Source organism: Mustela nivalis (assembly GCF_964662115.1).
Source record: "Mustela nivalis genome assembly, chromosome: 8".
NCBI lineage: Eukaryota > Metazoa > Chordata > Mammalia > Carnivora > Mustelidae > Mustela > Mustela nivalis.
Window position 1 is genome coordinate 12,359,305 of NC_139027.1, and position 13,599 is coordinate 12,372,903.

At 47.3% G+C, this 13,599-nt stretch overlaps 1 protein-coding gene across 1 annotated transcript in view; it reads left to right on the forward strand.

The window, feature by feature from the left end:
- Positions 1-13,599, forward strand: part of VSNL1 (visinin like 1) — a 99,807-nt gene that overhangs the window by 32,024 nt on the left and 54,184 nt on the right. Inside the window, exon 2 of the mRNA XM_082744156.1 lies at positions 10,067-10,233. Coding sequence (XP_082600282.1) covers positions 10,072-10,233 — 162 coding nt within the window. The 5' untranslated portion in view covers positions 10,067-10,071. The remainder of the gene's footprint in view (positions 1-10,066; positions 10,234-13,599) is intronic.

Here is a 13,599-nt window from a genome sequence, read left to right on the forward strand (position 1 = left end):
AACCCCCAGGCTCTGAATGGGAATCTGGGCGGATGGCAGGGCCATTTCCCCAGAGAAGAGCACAGGAAGAGATGTTGACTTTGGTATGGTTGTAGGATTCCACGGTGGAGAGGCCCAGCAGGCAGAGGGAGAGATTGTCTAGCATCCAGGAGATTAGATTGGGGAACCATACTTATCTTTGTAATATAGAGTAATATTGAGTAAAAGATTGTTGAATAACTGAATAACAATTATTGAATTAATTTCTCATGTCATACTTCCTTCAAATAGAACATTTTACTCTCATCAGGGCACCTCGACACGAGAATTTCAAAGTTCTCTGTATTTAACATGAGTGAAACTATTTTTTAGATTTTTTGTAGAGATAATTTAGGAAGATGGTAAATGCAAACAGCTCTGAGAAAGGAAAGACCACCAGCCTAACAGTCAAGAGACCTCCGTGATTCTGCTACTATGGACAGACACTTGGATATTTCACTGGCCCCTCAGGAGAGCGGAGTCCTTAACTCTGAGATCAAGGAGAGGGCAGGCATGGCTGAGGTCCAAGGATGCTCCTAGCCCTGGGACTGGGGATGTGCTGGTGACATGGGCGCCCCTGCTCTGTACTCCTCTCCCGCAGCTCCCTGCTGATCGGAGATAAGGACCACGGTCCTTCCCCACTGGGACTTGGCAGCACAACCTAGCACACAATCTGTTGGACAGAAGGCTGTGATTATTAATGAAAGCATTTCCTCTGTTACCTCACAGAACTCAGTGAGGTTCTGACACTGTTAGAGACGACCGTTTCCTTTCATAGAAATTGATGCTCAGACACACAGAGAAGAGTTGGAGAAAGACGCACAGGGGTGTAAAAATAAGATGCGGAAAAGTGGGCGGCTGCTTGAAACCCTCCCAGAGGAAACGCTACCAGCTATTAATCAGCTACACTTCTGTTCAGTGGGTGAGCAGGGAATTAGATGGAAACTTCACTCAATAGTTGATGCTTTAGGCCTACAGGGTCCTCGGATGACTTTTCTCTGTCAGGTTGGACAAGAAACACTTCAACTTGACAGTGAAGAAGCAGGACCACAGCAAAATCCCCTAGGTGTCACCATTTGTGTATTTCTGTTTACACGTACCGGGTGTGGCAAGCGGTGTCAAGGTTAAGGTGACGCCTAGATATATGGGCCTGGATCTTGAGATGTTTGCTTCCCCATCGTCTGGAGCAGCCCAGTTTGCTGGGTCCAATGATGAGTATAATAATAGCTACTGTTTGTTGAACACCTGCTACTTGGAAGGCACCGTGGGTAGGAATTCAGTGTGTTATCCCATTGATTCTCGTAACAGCCCTGTGCACAAATCTCATTGTTTCCATCTGACAAATGAGGAAACTGAGCCTCCAGTGTGCCAAGTAGCTGCTCATAAGTCACATACCGTGTGCGCGGCGGGAACATCATTTGACCCCGGGTCTGCCTCCAGCCTACTTTTTTGTCCCACTCAACTAAGTCCAGTGAAAAATGAAAGAGACACTGTGACCAAACAGAAAGGGGAAGGGAACCCACCAGATGGACTGAGTCAGAGTAGAAACTTTCCCCAAGTCCTAGCTTAACACCCTGGCACTAAGGTGGCTTCGGGCTTAGCTGTGCTTCCCAGGTGCTTGAGTGATGTTCTTTGTGCCTGGCAAAGGAGGACGAAGGCGGTGGAGTCTGACCCCCTGGGCTGGTCGGGCCACTTGACCCCCTTATAGATCAGAGTTCCTGAGCACCTGCCACCTGGTTACCAGGCGAGTTTTAGTTTAGAACCACTTAGTCAGTGCTTGCTTTGGCAGCACATGTACTAAAATTGGAACAATACAGAGAAGATTAGCATGGCTCCTGCGCAAGGATGACACGCAAATTTGTGAAGCGTTTCATCTTTAAAAAAGAACCGCTTAGTCAGATCCAAGAGCTAATGTCCACCAGCAGCTGCCATCTTGGGTCAGGGCTGTCCCCAGGCAATGCCTTCAGACTCCACACCTGAGCTGCAGAGGGAGCACTCGGGTGGGAACTTTCTGGAAGCAGTTGGGGCTGGCCTAAGGAAGACCACCATTCTTCACAGCCCGGTCACAGGGAACTGGTGTGGCTCATTCTGGTCCTGCAGAGCCTAGGACCCTCAGCCCATGTCAGTGCCCAAGAGTCACAAGCCTGGGCATCATGGCAGCCACCGTGTCGTCCTGCCGAGGCTAACTAGTCAGGGCTCTGCTAGCTAGGCCCTGTTATGGACTTGCCCTATTCCCTCACACAAGTTTCCTAACCTTCCTGGGACGCTTCTAGAAAATGAAGGGGTTAGAGCAGATGATTTTTTGCTCCCTGGAGCCCACTTTGCTTTCACCTTCAGGTATTTATTGTTCTTTCTGGGTTGGAACTCTTGTCACTTGCCCTGACAGGACCTTTGCCACTGCCATCAAAACGTTTTCCCGTTGCAGATCAGATAAGGACTCTGGCCTTGAGTCCCCAGGGATGCAGTCTGCGCCCTCCTAACCTCCCTCCTGTGTTAGGCTTGTGAGCCACACCTCGGCAGTCCCACGAGGTTTAGGGCTTGAGGTAAAGTCCTCAGAGAATGCCGTAAGAAAGGATTTCTCGCCTTTTCTGAAGCTTCTCTGGTCCCCAGAGATGGAAAGGCCAGCCAGGGATCCACACTCTGCCTTTAGAGAGATGCTGCTGGGGCCTTGGGAGGAGCCAGACTGGAGGGGTAGATAGAGCCATCGTGTAGATAATTGTCCTTATTAGAAAAGAAACCCCCACACAGAGCACTTGGCAACTTCAAGGCCTGGTTTTCAGGGTGGTTTTAACAGTCTCTGGAAACTAGCAGCCTAGTTTCATTTGTTTATAGGATCCAAGGGAGGTGGTGATGGAGATTGTTTCAACATCCCTGCTCAGAGATAAACATGTGTCCTGGCTCCTAGGCTTTGGGTGTTTGGTATGGGGACAGCTCGCTGCTGGGGTAGGAGGCTGAGAGCACCCAGCTGGGTCGGGAGACCAGGGTTCTCATGCCTACTCTGCCATTGGGGTGCCCACGTGATCTTGGAGAGCCTCAAACTCTGTCGCCTAAAATCAAGGGAATTAAAGCAAAAGAGCCCTAAGGCAAATCTTTTCAAGCTTTGGTCTTCTCTAGCTGAGAGATTTTTAATTTTTTTTTTTTTTTAAAGGTGGGTAGGGTCAGAAGGAGGGGTAGAGAGAAAATTAAGCAGACACCGTGCACAGCGTGGAGCCCAACACGGGCTCAATGTCATGACCCTGAGATCAGAACCTGAGCTGAAATCAAGAGTCAGAAGCTTAACTGACTGGGCCACCCAGGTGCCCCTTAAATTCCTAATGTTAGTCCTCAATACAGGATCTTGAAACAACATCAGAGGTGTCAGGCAGAGGGAGCGAGGCATCAGCGAGCACTGGGTTATGTCTGCGCTTCTTGGAATGCTTCCTCCTCAGACCGTCTACTTTGATTTGTGTTCATGGTTTTCATCAGTGCTCCCCCAACGGACCCGAGTCGCTTGCTGAAAGTATAGATTTGCTTCTGAGGGAGGGTCTCGTGATGCTGCATTTTTAACGACAGTAGCACTGTCGCACTGTAGCACTGTTCCCCAGGCAAGCTTGGGGAACACCAACTTAGAGCTCTCACCTGGGGACCAGTCAGGTGAACTCGCCTGACCTGGTGGTCCGTTGTCGCTCTGTCCCTTGTGCTCTGTGTCTCTCTGATCTGAGCACTCATCTCATTGTACCCCACATTCCCATGGGCAGGAATGTCTCCTGCCCTCATTTCTGAGCTTTTCAAGAACCACGTCTTTCTCCCACCACGCCTAGCACAGAACCTTTCTCGTAGACAACACCTGCAGATGTCCGCCAAGTTGAGTTGCCCAGAGCTAACTGGGCCGTGGGTCATTATTGATGCAAACCGTTCCATCAAGAAGGAGAAGAGGGGCTGGTAAGAGCTTGGGGAGAAGTGTCACAGAGAAGACAGCGTTGGAACCCAGCCTGGTTGTTTGGACAAGTGGGAAGGAAAAGAAGGAGTCCTCTAGGCGGGAGACTAAGCATGACAAGGCCTGTCTCTTCCAGTTATTTCCGTGTACAAGTGAGGAGCCCAGGGCTGGGAGAGAGCACCCGCTGTATTCAGGGCTGGCCCCGTAATCTGACACTACAGCCGGCTCTGCTCTGCCTGGCTCTGTACTCGCTCAGCCTTCAACTGAGCCCCGGAAGTCCTCCCTGCCTCCCCCCGAGCTGTACCTCCAGGCCTGTTTCCGCACTGCTGTGCTTAACCTGTTGTGTATCCACATGAGGGCCTGGGCCTCTCCATCTCGACCCCCAGGCTCTGCACGAATCTCGCCAAGGTTCAGCCAGGCTCATGGCCGGATTACCTGGAAGAAACCAGGCCTGCTGGTCTGTGCACCTCCTCGCACTCAGCGGGCCCTGCTGTGTTCGGGGAGGCCGGCCTTCGATACCGGAGCGGGTAAAGGACAAGCTTGGGCCAGCACACACATGCACATACACATGTGCTCCTTGAATTCTCTCTCTCTGAGACGCAAAGGGTTTGTGGAGGAACGAAGCGCATGGGCGCCCATTGCCTCCCCTGGCCGGCCTTTTCCTCCTACAGGAAGTCTCCCAGATCTGTGCTACGAGCGCTCATTCACGCCCTGGTTCCTCGGCTCTGCAGTTCTGCTATTGAGACTAGGAAGGAAGTGGAAGAGAGAGGCAGGCAAGACTCGAGGCAGGCAGGCCGGTGAGAAAGTGTTTGCAGAATCCAGGCAGGAGAAGATGGTGGCCTGTGTTAGGAAACCAGTGGGGTTCTGGAGAACGACTGTTTTTTTTTGTTTGTTTGGTTGGTTTTTTTAAGATTTTCTTTATTTGTTTGACAGAGAGAGAAGTCACGAGTAGGCAGAGAGGCAGGCAGAGAGAGAGGGGAAGCAGGCTCCCTGCTGAGCAGAGAGCCCGATGCGGGGCTCCATCCCAGGACACTGAGATCATGACCTGAGCTGAAGGCAGAGGCTTAACCCACTGAGCCACCCAGGCACCCCTGAAGAATGACTTCTGTTCTGTACGAAGCTTTCTCTGCTGGTTGAGCTAAGACAGAGTACCCATTCCTCTGAGCTTCAAAGCCCTCATCAGTAAAGAGGGGGTGGTAATAATCTCTTTCTTACTGGACATGGGTCCAGTTACATGGGTAACTGTTGTCGCACGGAGCCTTTTGTAAACTATTGAGTATAAAAATGTGGTCTTGGGGCGCCTGGGTGGCTCAGTGGGTTAAAGCCTCTGCCTTCGGCTCAAGTCATGATCTCAGGGTCCTGGGATCGAGTCCCACATCAGGGTCCCCGCCTCTTTTTTGGGTATCCTTGGGAAGTTGGTGCTAGGCTTTCCTCACCCATGGGCTCATTTCTGCTTCTTTTGCCCACACCAGATCTCCCCCATCAGGCCTGTTCCTTGGCTAACACTGAGTCTCTCTAATGCCATGCAAACCATGAGAAATCATTTGGGTTGGGGCTTGGCAGGTTTTTATCTTATAACCCAGAATGCTAGCTTTAAAATCATACACCCCCATGTCTGTCCCCTCCCTTCTTAGGAAACAAATATTCAAGCACTGACGGGTACCCAGGTGAAAAACCCACAGAGCCAACATGTGTATACTCTTTCGAGACAAGCCAATTTGAAGTCTGTGACTCATCTTTTCAGCTTTACAGAACTTCAGCTGCTGGTCAGTGAACAGTGCGGTTGGAAGGGCTTAAAGGTCATTTGGTCCAACTGACTTGTTTTTCAAATGGGGAAACTGAGCAACAGAGGAGGAAAGGATCTTGCCCAAGATCACAGAATGAACTAGAAACAGAACAGGAATTACCTGCCCCCCCTCTACACACACACACACACACACACACACACACACACGCATACACATATGGATTCTTTTATTTTACTTTATGTGTGTCATGAGATCTTTTTATTGGGAATGCGATAAGTTTTATGGTCATGTTTCCCCTTTCTGTTGTCCTGGGCCCATAATGAGAGACACCGTGGGCCTCTCTCACGGTAGTTCCAGGACAGAGGGGGCAGAGGTAGGGCATCTTAACCTATCCCTGCTTTCCTTCATGCATCCGACATCACTAAGCACCACCTTTATGCCGAATCCTGAGGATATTGGTTTTAAGATGTTCAAAATTTAGTGATGAAGGCAACAACAAAAAACAGTCTCCGGGTGGGCAGGCGATTTTCCGTACGGCAAAATGAAAGATCCCTCCCATCTGTTGCCTGAGTGTTATATTTATACGCATGATGGCACTGACTCTTCTCCTATACAGATTACTATGAGACTGATTCTCCCAGAAAGGAACGTACTCAATACCACAACTTGATGAAGACCAGTGCCAAGGTCCTTGAGTCCCTACCTCACAGTGGTTCAGGGCCCTTCATTCATTCTTTTCCTCAAAAAATACTTGTCGAGCACCTAGTCTGAGGTAGCAGGGATGCAAACAAATAAAAGACAATCCTCTCCTCAAAAAACTAACAATCAATCCAGTAGAGAAATAAACAATGACCAGGGAAGCTTTTACCAGGGAGTGGAGATTCCTTGGAGAAAGGACGCCTCCATCAGCCTTGGAAAGTCCGCAAAGGTTTCTCAGAGGGGGCGGTGTGTGGAGCTGAGGCTACGTAAAGAAAGAGGAGAAGCCTGCTGAACAAGTGAAAAGACAGATGGGCAGCAAATGAGGATGTGAGTAGGCAGGACAAGCGCCAGGCGAGGGAGAAGGGGCCACATCCTGCAGACAATGAGAAGTGTTGACAGTTTTAGGGAGAGGCTCAGATGGTAAGGTTTGTATTTGAGAAATTCATTCAGGCAGCCATGCAGAAGGTGGGCTGGAGTCAATCAATCCAAACAGGGTCTGGCCAGAACTTGATTTTCCCCGTGATTCATCTTACCGCCAGGCACACCTGGCTGATAGTGGCTGACCATGACCCGTGACCGGGAAGCACGATGTGAGGCCTGTGAGTCTCCAAAACTGTGATTCATGGTCCTCACCGTGTTCCCTGTGTGAGGCCAACCTCTTTTTTTTTTTTTTTTTTTAAGATTTCTTATTGGAGGGTGCATAGGTGGGTCAGAGGGAGAAGGAGAGAGAGAATCTAAGCAGACTCCACGCTGAGCACAGAGCCTGTTGCGGGGCTTGATCTCGCAACCCTAAGATCAGGACTTGAGTCAAAACCAAGAGTCAGGGGCTCAACTGACTGCACCACCCAGGCGTCCTCATGCTGTTGACTTTCTAAAGGCATTTGGGAGAGGCAGTTTTTAATAACACTTAATCCACTTTCCCATCACGAATACAAACTCACTCTAGCTTATGGTTTTAGTTAACTCCAACAGTCTTTTCCAAAATAGGGCCTGGCAAAGTGACGGGTCCTCCTCTCTTCTTTCATTGCCAAGAGGCACTGATTCAGCCTCACAAACCTTCCTGCATTTGCTCCTCCCATTCCTCCTCAGATGCCTTCCATCCACCAGTCTGCGATTATGTACTGGAGTCTTACTAATCCAGGTTCAAGTTCTGGTTCTGCCACACACTACTTGCATGGTCCTGTACAAGAGAGCTGCCCTAATCCTCATTGCTGAGCTGTCATAGGGTTAAAGATTGAGGGCATAAAGTTCTCAACACAGTGCCTGTCCCACAGCCAACACTCAGCATTCAGCAGCTGTTATTGTTAGGGGAGATTCTGGTTCAATAATGAAAATTTGTAATTCTCGACTGTAGACGACAGAGAAGTCTGGTAATACACCTTTTGATTAGCAGGATAACCACGGATTACAGTTTTCTCACCCAGATTAATTAAACTTGACACCTGAGTACCCAACTTGATTTCCATATCCAGCTGGGGGATCCCACAGTACCTATAATCAAGAGACAGTTGCTAATAAGAGACATGGAGCTTGAAATTAAGAGCAAAAATAAGTAGAGATGCTCCACGATAAAGGGCATAGTTGCTGATCCTCGGGTCCCTTGCTCAAACAGAAGAGCTTGGAAGACAAATGGGCATTTTAATTATATCCTCTCATTGTGTTAGATTGCGATGATGCGATGAGATAGCTTTCCTTGGAAGTAGCAAGAGTGGTTTGGTTTCATCACAGTGAAAGAATTGTTCAATGGTAGGGAAGGTCACTGACAATGGGTGTGGAATGTATTGTGGAAGAAGGCAAAAAATTAAAAACAACAAAGTATGGGATGATCCCCTTCTGGGATGATTGCAACTGTAGACCTGCCTAGAGCCGAGGACAGAATTGGTCTCAAACATGTTGAAGGCCTGGATGCACGTGGGTAAGATTTCAAAGCCCAATTCAATTCTAGTATCAGGATTTTGAAGATCTTGTGACACTTTCCTTATTCTGGTGATCCTTCAGATTTTCACTTTTAAATTAACTTATTTCTTTAAAGATTTATTTTTGAAAGGGAGAGAGAGAAGGCAGGAGGGAGGGACAGAGGGGGAGAATCTCAAGCAGACTCCGCACTGAGTGGGGAGCCCGATGGGGGTTCGATCTCACAACCCTGAGATCAGGACCTGAGATATAACCAAGAGTCAGGCAATTGACTGTGCCAACCAGGTGCCCCTTGATTTGAATTTTTAAATCAATCTGTGGTGAATTTGTTTAGTTTTCACTTTTTTTTTTAATTGTAACACCACAACATTAAAGCGAAACTTTAAAGAATCCTCTTTAATTTTTCTGCACTAATACAAAAACTATTTTAATTTTAGAATATTGTTTATCATTGTGTACCTATTTCTTAATTAGTCCTCACAGTGAATCTGAGAAGAGTTTTGTTATTATATACATTTTATTAAGGAAGGAATTTCAGTGGCTTTTAAGGACTGGGTGGCTCAGTTGGTGAAGGTCTGCCTTCGGCTCACCATGATCCCAGGGTCCTGGGTTGAGCCCCACATTGGGCTGTCTGTTCAGCAGGGCAGTCTGCTTCTCAGTCTCCTTCTAACCCTCCCGCTGCTCATGTTCTCTCTTGTTAAGTTTCTCTCTCTCAAATAAAATCTTAAAAAAAAAAAAGGAAGGAATTTAAGATAAAGCTGTTGGTTTACATATTTTTAAAAGATTTTATTTATTTATTTGAAAGAGAGAGAGAGACAGTGAGAGCAGGAACACAAGCAAGGGGAGTGTGAGAGGGAGAAGCAGACTGCCTGCTGAGCAAGAAACCTGATGTGGGGCTCCATGCCAGTGTCCTGGACACTGGGATCGTGACCTGAGCCGAAGGCAGATTCTTCATGACTGAGCCACCCAAGCATCCAGCAGTTAATTAATATTGCTCTAAGTAACACACATGGTATACAGTCAATAACCTGGCACATAACGGGTATAGGTAACATTATTTAATACAGTTATATTTTTACCTACCAGCAGCAATAATATCAGAATGGAATTAGGTCAACTGGAATTCACCACTCAATCTCTCTAAAAAGCCACCAAGTTTGTCAACATTGACAGCAACGTCATAGGAAACCTCTGAAGAGCAGAGAAAGAGAATTAATTTGACTAATAAAAATAAGCTGTTTCCATTAAAAAAGAAAAAAAAAAGCTGCAACGTTAGAACTAAACCAGCTGAGATTTCCTGCCATCGCCGATCAGATTTCCCCAGTCTGCTTATAATCATTTGCCTGTAAAGCCCTCTCATTGCGTGTGTCAATAATCCCACTTAATATCCTTATAAACTAAATGTGGAATTAGATACCCAGGCAGCAAATGCTGATGCCCTTTAGTTCATACCAGGAGAATATCAACAGTGCCCGTGCACTTTACACGAGCAGCACGAACAAGGACAACTGCCTCTCCGCGGGGTGGTCGACGCTGTGTGTTCGGGGACGCGTGATGCGTGATGGATGGGAATGAGCCCTACAGCCTTTCGAACTGCTCAAAGGGTCTTTCTCCCTCATCTCCTTTCTCGAATGCCAGAGAGAAGGAGGCCGACCTGGGTGGGGGCGGGGGGACTTGATATGACACGCTAGAGGCTGCTCAGACCTCGGACTTGGCTCTTAATCAAGTTTGAAATGATCGCGGCTAATTGCATTCATTTGCTTTTCTCCAGGCAGAATGGGGAAACAGAACAGCAAACTGGCCCCTGAAGTGATGGAGGACCTGGTGAAGAGCACAGAGTTTAACGAGCATGAGCTCAAGCAGTGGTACAAAGGTTTCCTCAAGGACTGTCCGAGCGGGAGGCTGAACCTCGAGGAATTTCAGCAGCTCTATGTGAAGGTAAGTGGTTTTCAGTCTCTGGTTCTCTTCAGGCCACGAAGCGCTGTCTTCGAGAAACGTCACAAGTCCGAGGAGCCTGTTCGTTTCAGCCTGATGGTTTTCCAACCAAAAGGGAAAATGGACGTTTTTAAAAAGGCACAGAGATGTGTTTTGTTCCAGGCTTAAGTAAAGCAGGTTCTGAATAAGAAGAGCAAGTGTTCAATCAAAACACTGACTAGAGTTCGGATGCCGGCACTGGGTGAAACCACAGTGGGAGTCTCAGACAATAGTGTTTGCGGATGGTTATTGACGCGCCTGCTAATTCCACTATTGCTTGGCTTGTTAAAGGTATCTGCGCCTCTCTCCATTAAAGAGAAAGTACACGGGACGCTTTTTCACCAGGAAATGGCCTCCTATTTGCAGATAAGAAAAAAAAAAAACTTAGATTCCCACCACAGCACATTTGGAAGGGGGTGGGAAGGTCTAGTGCATATCTGGGCATCAAGGTCTTCAACATGGACTCTTAACTCAGCATTTTGTACTGTGTACAGGTTAATCTTACCCTGGGCATTAGCTAAAACCATTCATTGAAAGTATAATCTCTATTGTTGTGGCATTATTTTGGTTCTTCTGAGTTTATCAGTTGGACTGGTTCTAGATTTGGTAAGATCTAAGACATTCCATTTCGTGTCTGCTTATAGAATATCAGGCTTGTAGAAGAAGGGCATTGTTTTACTTTGAACTTTTTCTGACTAAAATACCAAATAGTAAATATTACTTTCATCCTTTAAATGTAGGGCGCCTGGGTGCCTCAGTGGGTTAAGCCTCTGCCTTCGGCTCAGGTCCTGGGATCGAGCCCCTCATTGGGCTCTCTGCTCGGCGGGAAGCCTGCTTCCCCCTCTTTCTCTCTCTGCCTGCCTCTCTGCCTACTTGTGATCTCTCTCTGTCAAATAAATAAATAAAATCTTTTTAAATCAATCAATCAGTCAATCAATCAATCAGTAAATGTAGCGACCGTCAGTTTGAGGAACATGAACTATCCACCCACCCGCATCTCTGTGCGGGGCATGGTTGTACCAAGTTCTAACACTGCTTTTCCCCTCCCAAAGTTGAGTGCTTCACCTCGCCTGTGCCCCAGCAGTTCCGTCCTCACACGTGTACAAGCAGCGGCACGTATAAGAAAGCTCACAGCTGCACTGTTCGCAGTAGCAAAGCTGGGAAGCAGCCCAAATGCCCATCAGAGGCTGAGTGGAAAGTGAATTACGATCTATTCACATAGCAAAGCATTTGAACTGTAGCGTCGCAGAAACATCAAGCCCAAAAAGTAAGTCTTAAAATATTTTAAATTAAACACAAATCAGATTTAAAAATATTTTATAGGACGTAATAAAATTGTATTGGAAAGGAAAGCAAGACTGATGGACACCGGATCCAGACTGATGGCTACGTCCAGTGGAGAGGAGGCGATGGATGGAAGGGGGTAGGACCCCATCGTTAGATATAGATTGTATCTCAGTGGTAGCTGTGGTTTGGGGGTGAGTTTGCAGATGGGAGCTTACTGCATTATTAAAAGCTCAGAAACCCCATAAGGACCACTGATGAGTGTCAGGGACCCAGAATTATGGTTAAGCCAAAGCTGAGCAGCCAAGGGCCCCAAGTACATACAAAACTACCTCCTTAAATGTATGTAGAAAGGTATGCTTAGAGTGGCAGGTATAGTATATACATATATATATATAGTATAAGACATAGAGTATATACGTATAGATAGTATAAGATCACTTGCCATTTCTAAGACCTAAAACATGAGTTTTTATCACATGGAGCTTTTTCATGTAGAAGTGCTGAGAAATGCTTTTATTATCCAATGGCTATAAATTGCTTTTGCCGACAAGCAGGATGGTATGCATTTTCCCTCTATTGTTTAACCACTCTCTTCGGTTTTCAAAGTCACATCTTCTCACATTTTGTCACCCAGGAGTGAGCCTAGCTTCACCACTGTCTTCACTCTCAGCCCCAAGGAAAGTACAGACAAATGAGATTTGTCAAGGCTTCTTTCGTATCACTGGAGGTCATACAAGCTGTCACTCCGTGTTTAAGAAAGCTCTGTGTGCCGCATTCCCCACGAGACTTTTAAAATGAGAGAGACTCGCCTTTGGAGAAGTAGTTGACATGCAGGAAATGAGGTATTTCCTTTACGTGCTGGAGATACTCAGCACTGGGGCAGCACCAGCCTCAAAATGGAGGTGGGGGGGCTGTAAACTTTAGAGAGGGTCAGCATCTTGGGGTACAGCTGATGTATATATACCAATAGCATCTCCCTCCTCCACCTCTCCCGCCCAGCCCAGAGTGGATTTTTTTTATCCCAAGAAAAGAGTATCTGACTTTCTGGGTGGAGTTTAGATTCTTGGCAGCCTCTTAACATCCGTGTTCAAACTCAGCCTGTGTTCTTGTGTCGAATCATCAGAAAGCAAGCAAAACCTTTTTTTTTTTTTTAAGATTTTATTTATTTATTTATTTGAGAGAGAGAAAGCACCAGCAAAGAGAGGGGCAGAGGCAGAGGGAGAAGCAGACTCTGCACTGGACTCGGGGCTCAATCCCAAAACCCTGAGATCATGACCTGAGCCACCCAGGCGCCCCTGAAAACTGGCACAGTCTTCTCCTTCCAGAGTTGTCCAAGGACAGACATAATACAAAGGAGAACTGCAGAGGAAATATGTCACGTATACAGGGAGTAAAGAAAAGACAGCTCTGGTAAGCGAGAAGGAAGAAGCCCAGAGAAAGATGTAGATTATGTAATAAGGCTCAAGAGAAGGGCTGACCAGAAAAGACTGCCTTTAATGCTACTGCAAACTGCAAATATTCAGCTAGGCATCGTCCTTATCCTGGTGAGTAGGCACTTTTCAGTGGCTCCTTCTCTATCAGTGTGGACATGGAGACATTCTAGAATTTAGCCGAGTGAACAAAACTGCCTGTGGCCTCTGCCCACCGTCTGTGTCGTCAGCCTGGTGTGTGTACTCTTACCAACCTGACCCACCGCAGGCTCCAGGAGAGACACTTCACTGCTATAGAACCCTGCTCTTGGGAGGAGTGGGTTAAAGAAAGAGACCCCTCTGCATGGTCAGGAGCATAAACTGTCAACTTTAGAAGGCTTTGTATCCAAAATAGAAAAGAACCCCTTCCTTAGGTCTACGTTTAAAAATGTTTCAAACTGAGGTTTCAAACTGAGGTTCAGAAAAATGAGGCTTAGTGTCACAGAAAGAGCGAAGGTAGGACGCATAGTGAAGATGGGCATGGCGCTCTCACTGCAGAACACGGCCCTGCCTTGCAACGGGGGTCCGCGGAAGCCCCCCATCAGTCCCCTCCAGCCCCTCCAACACACAGCTG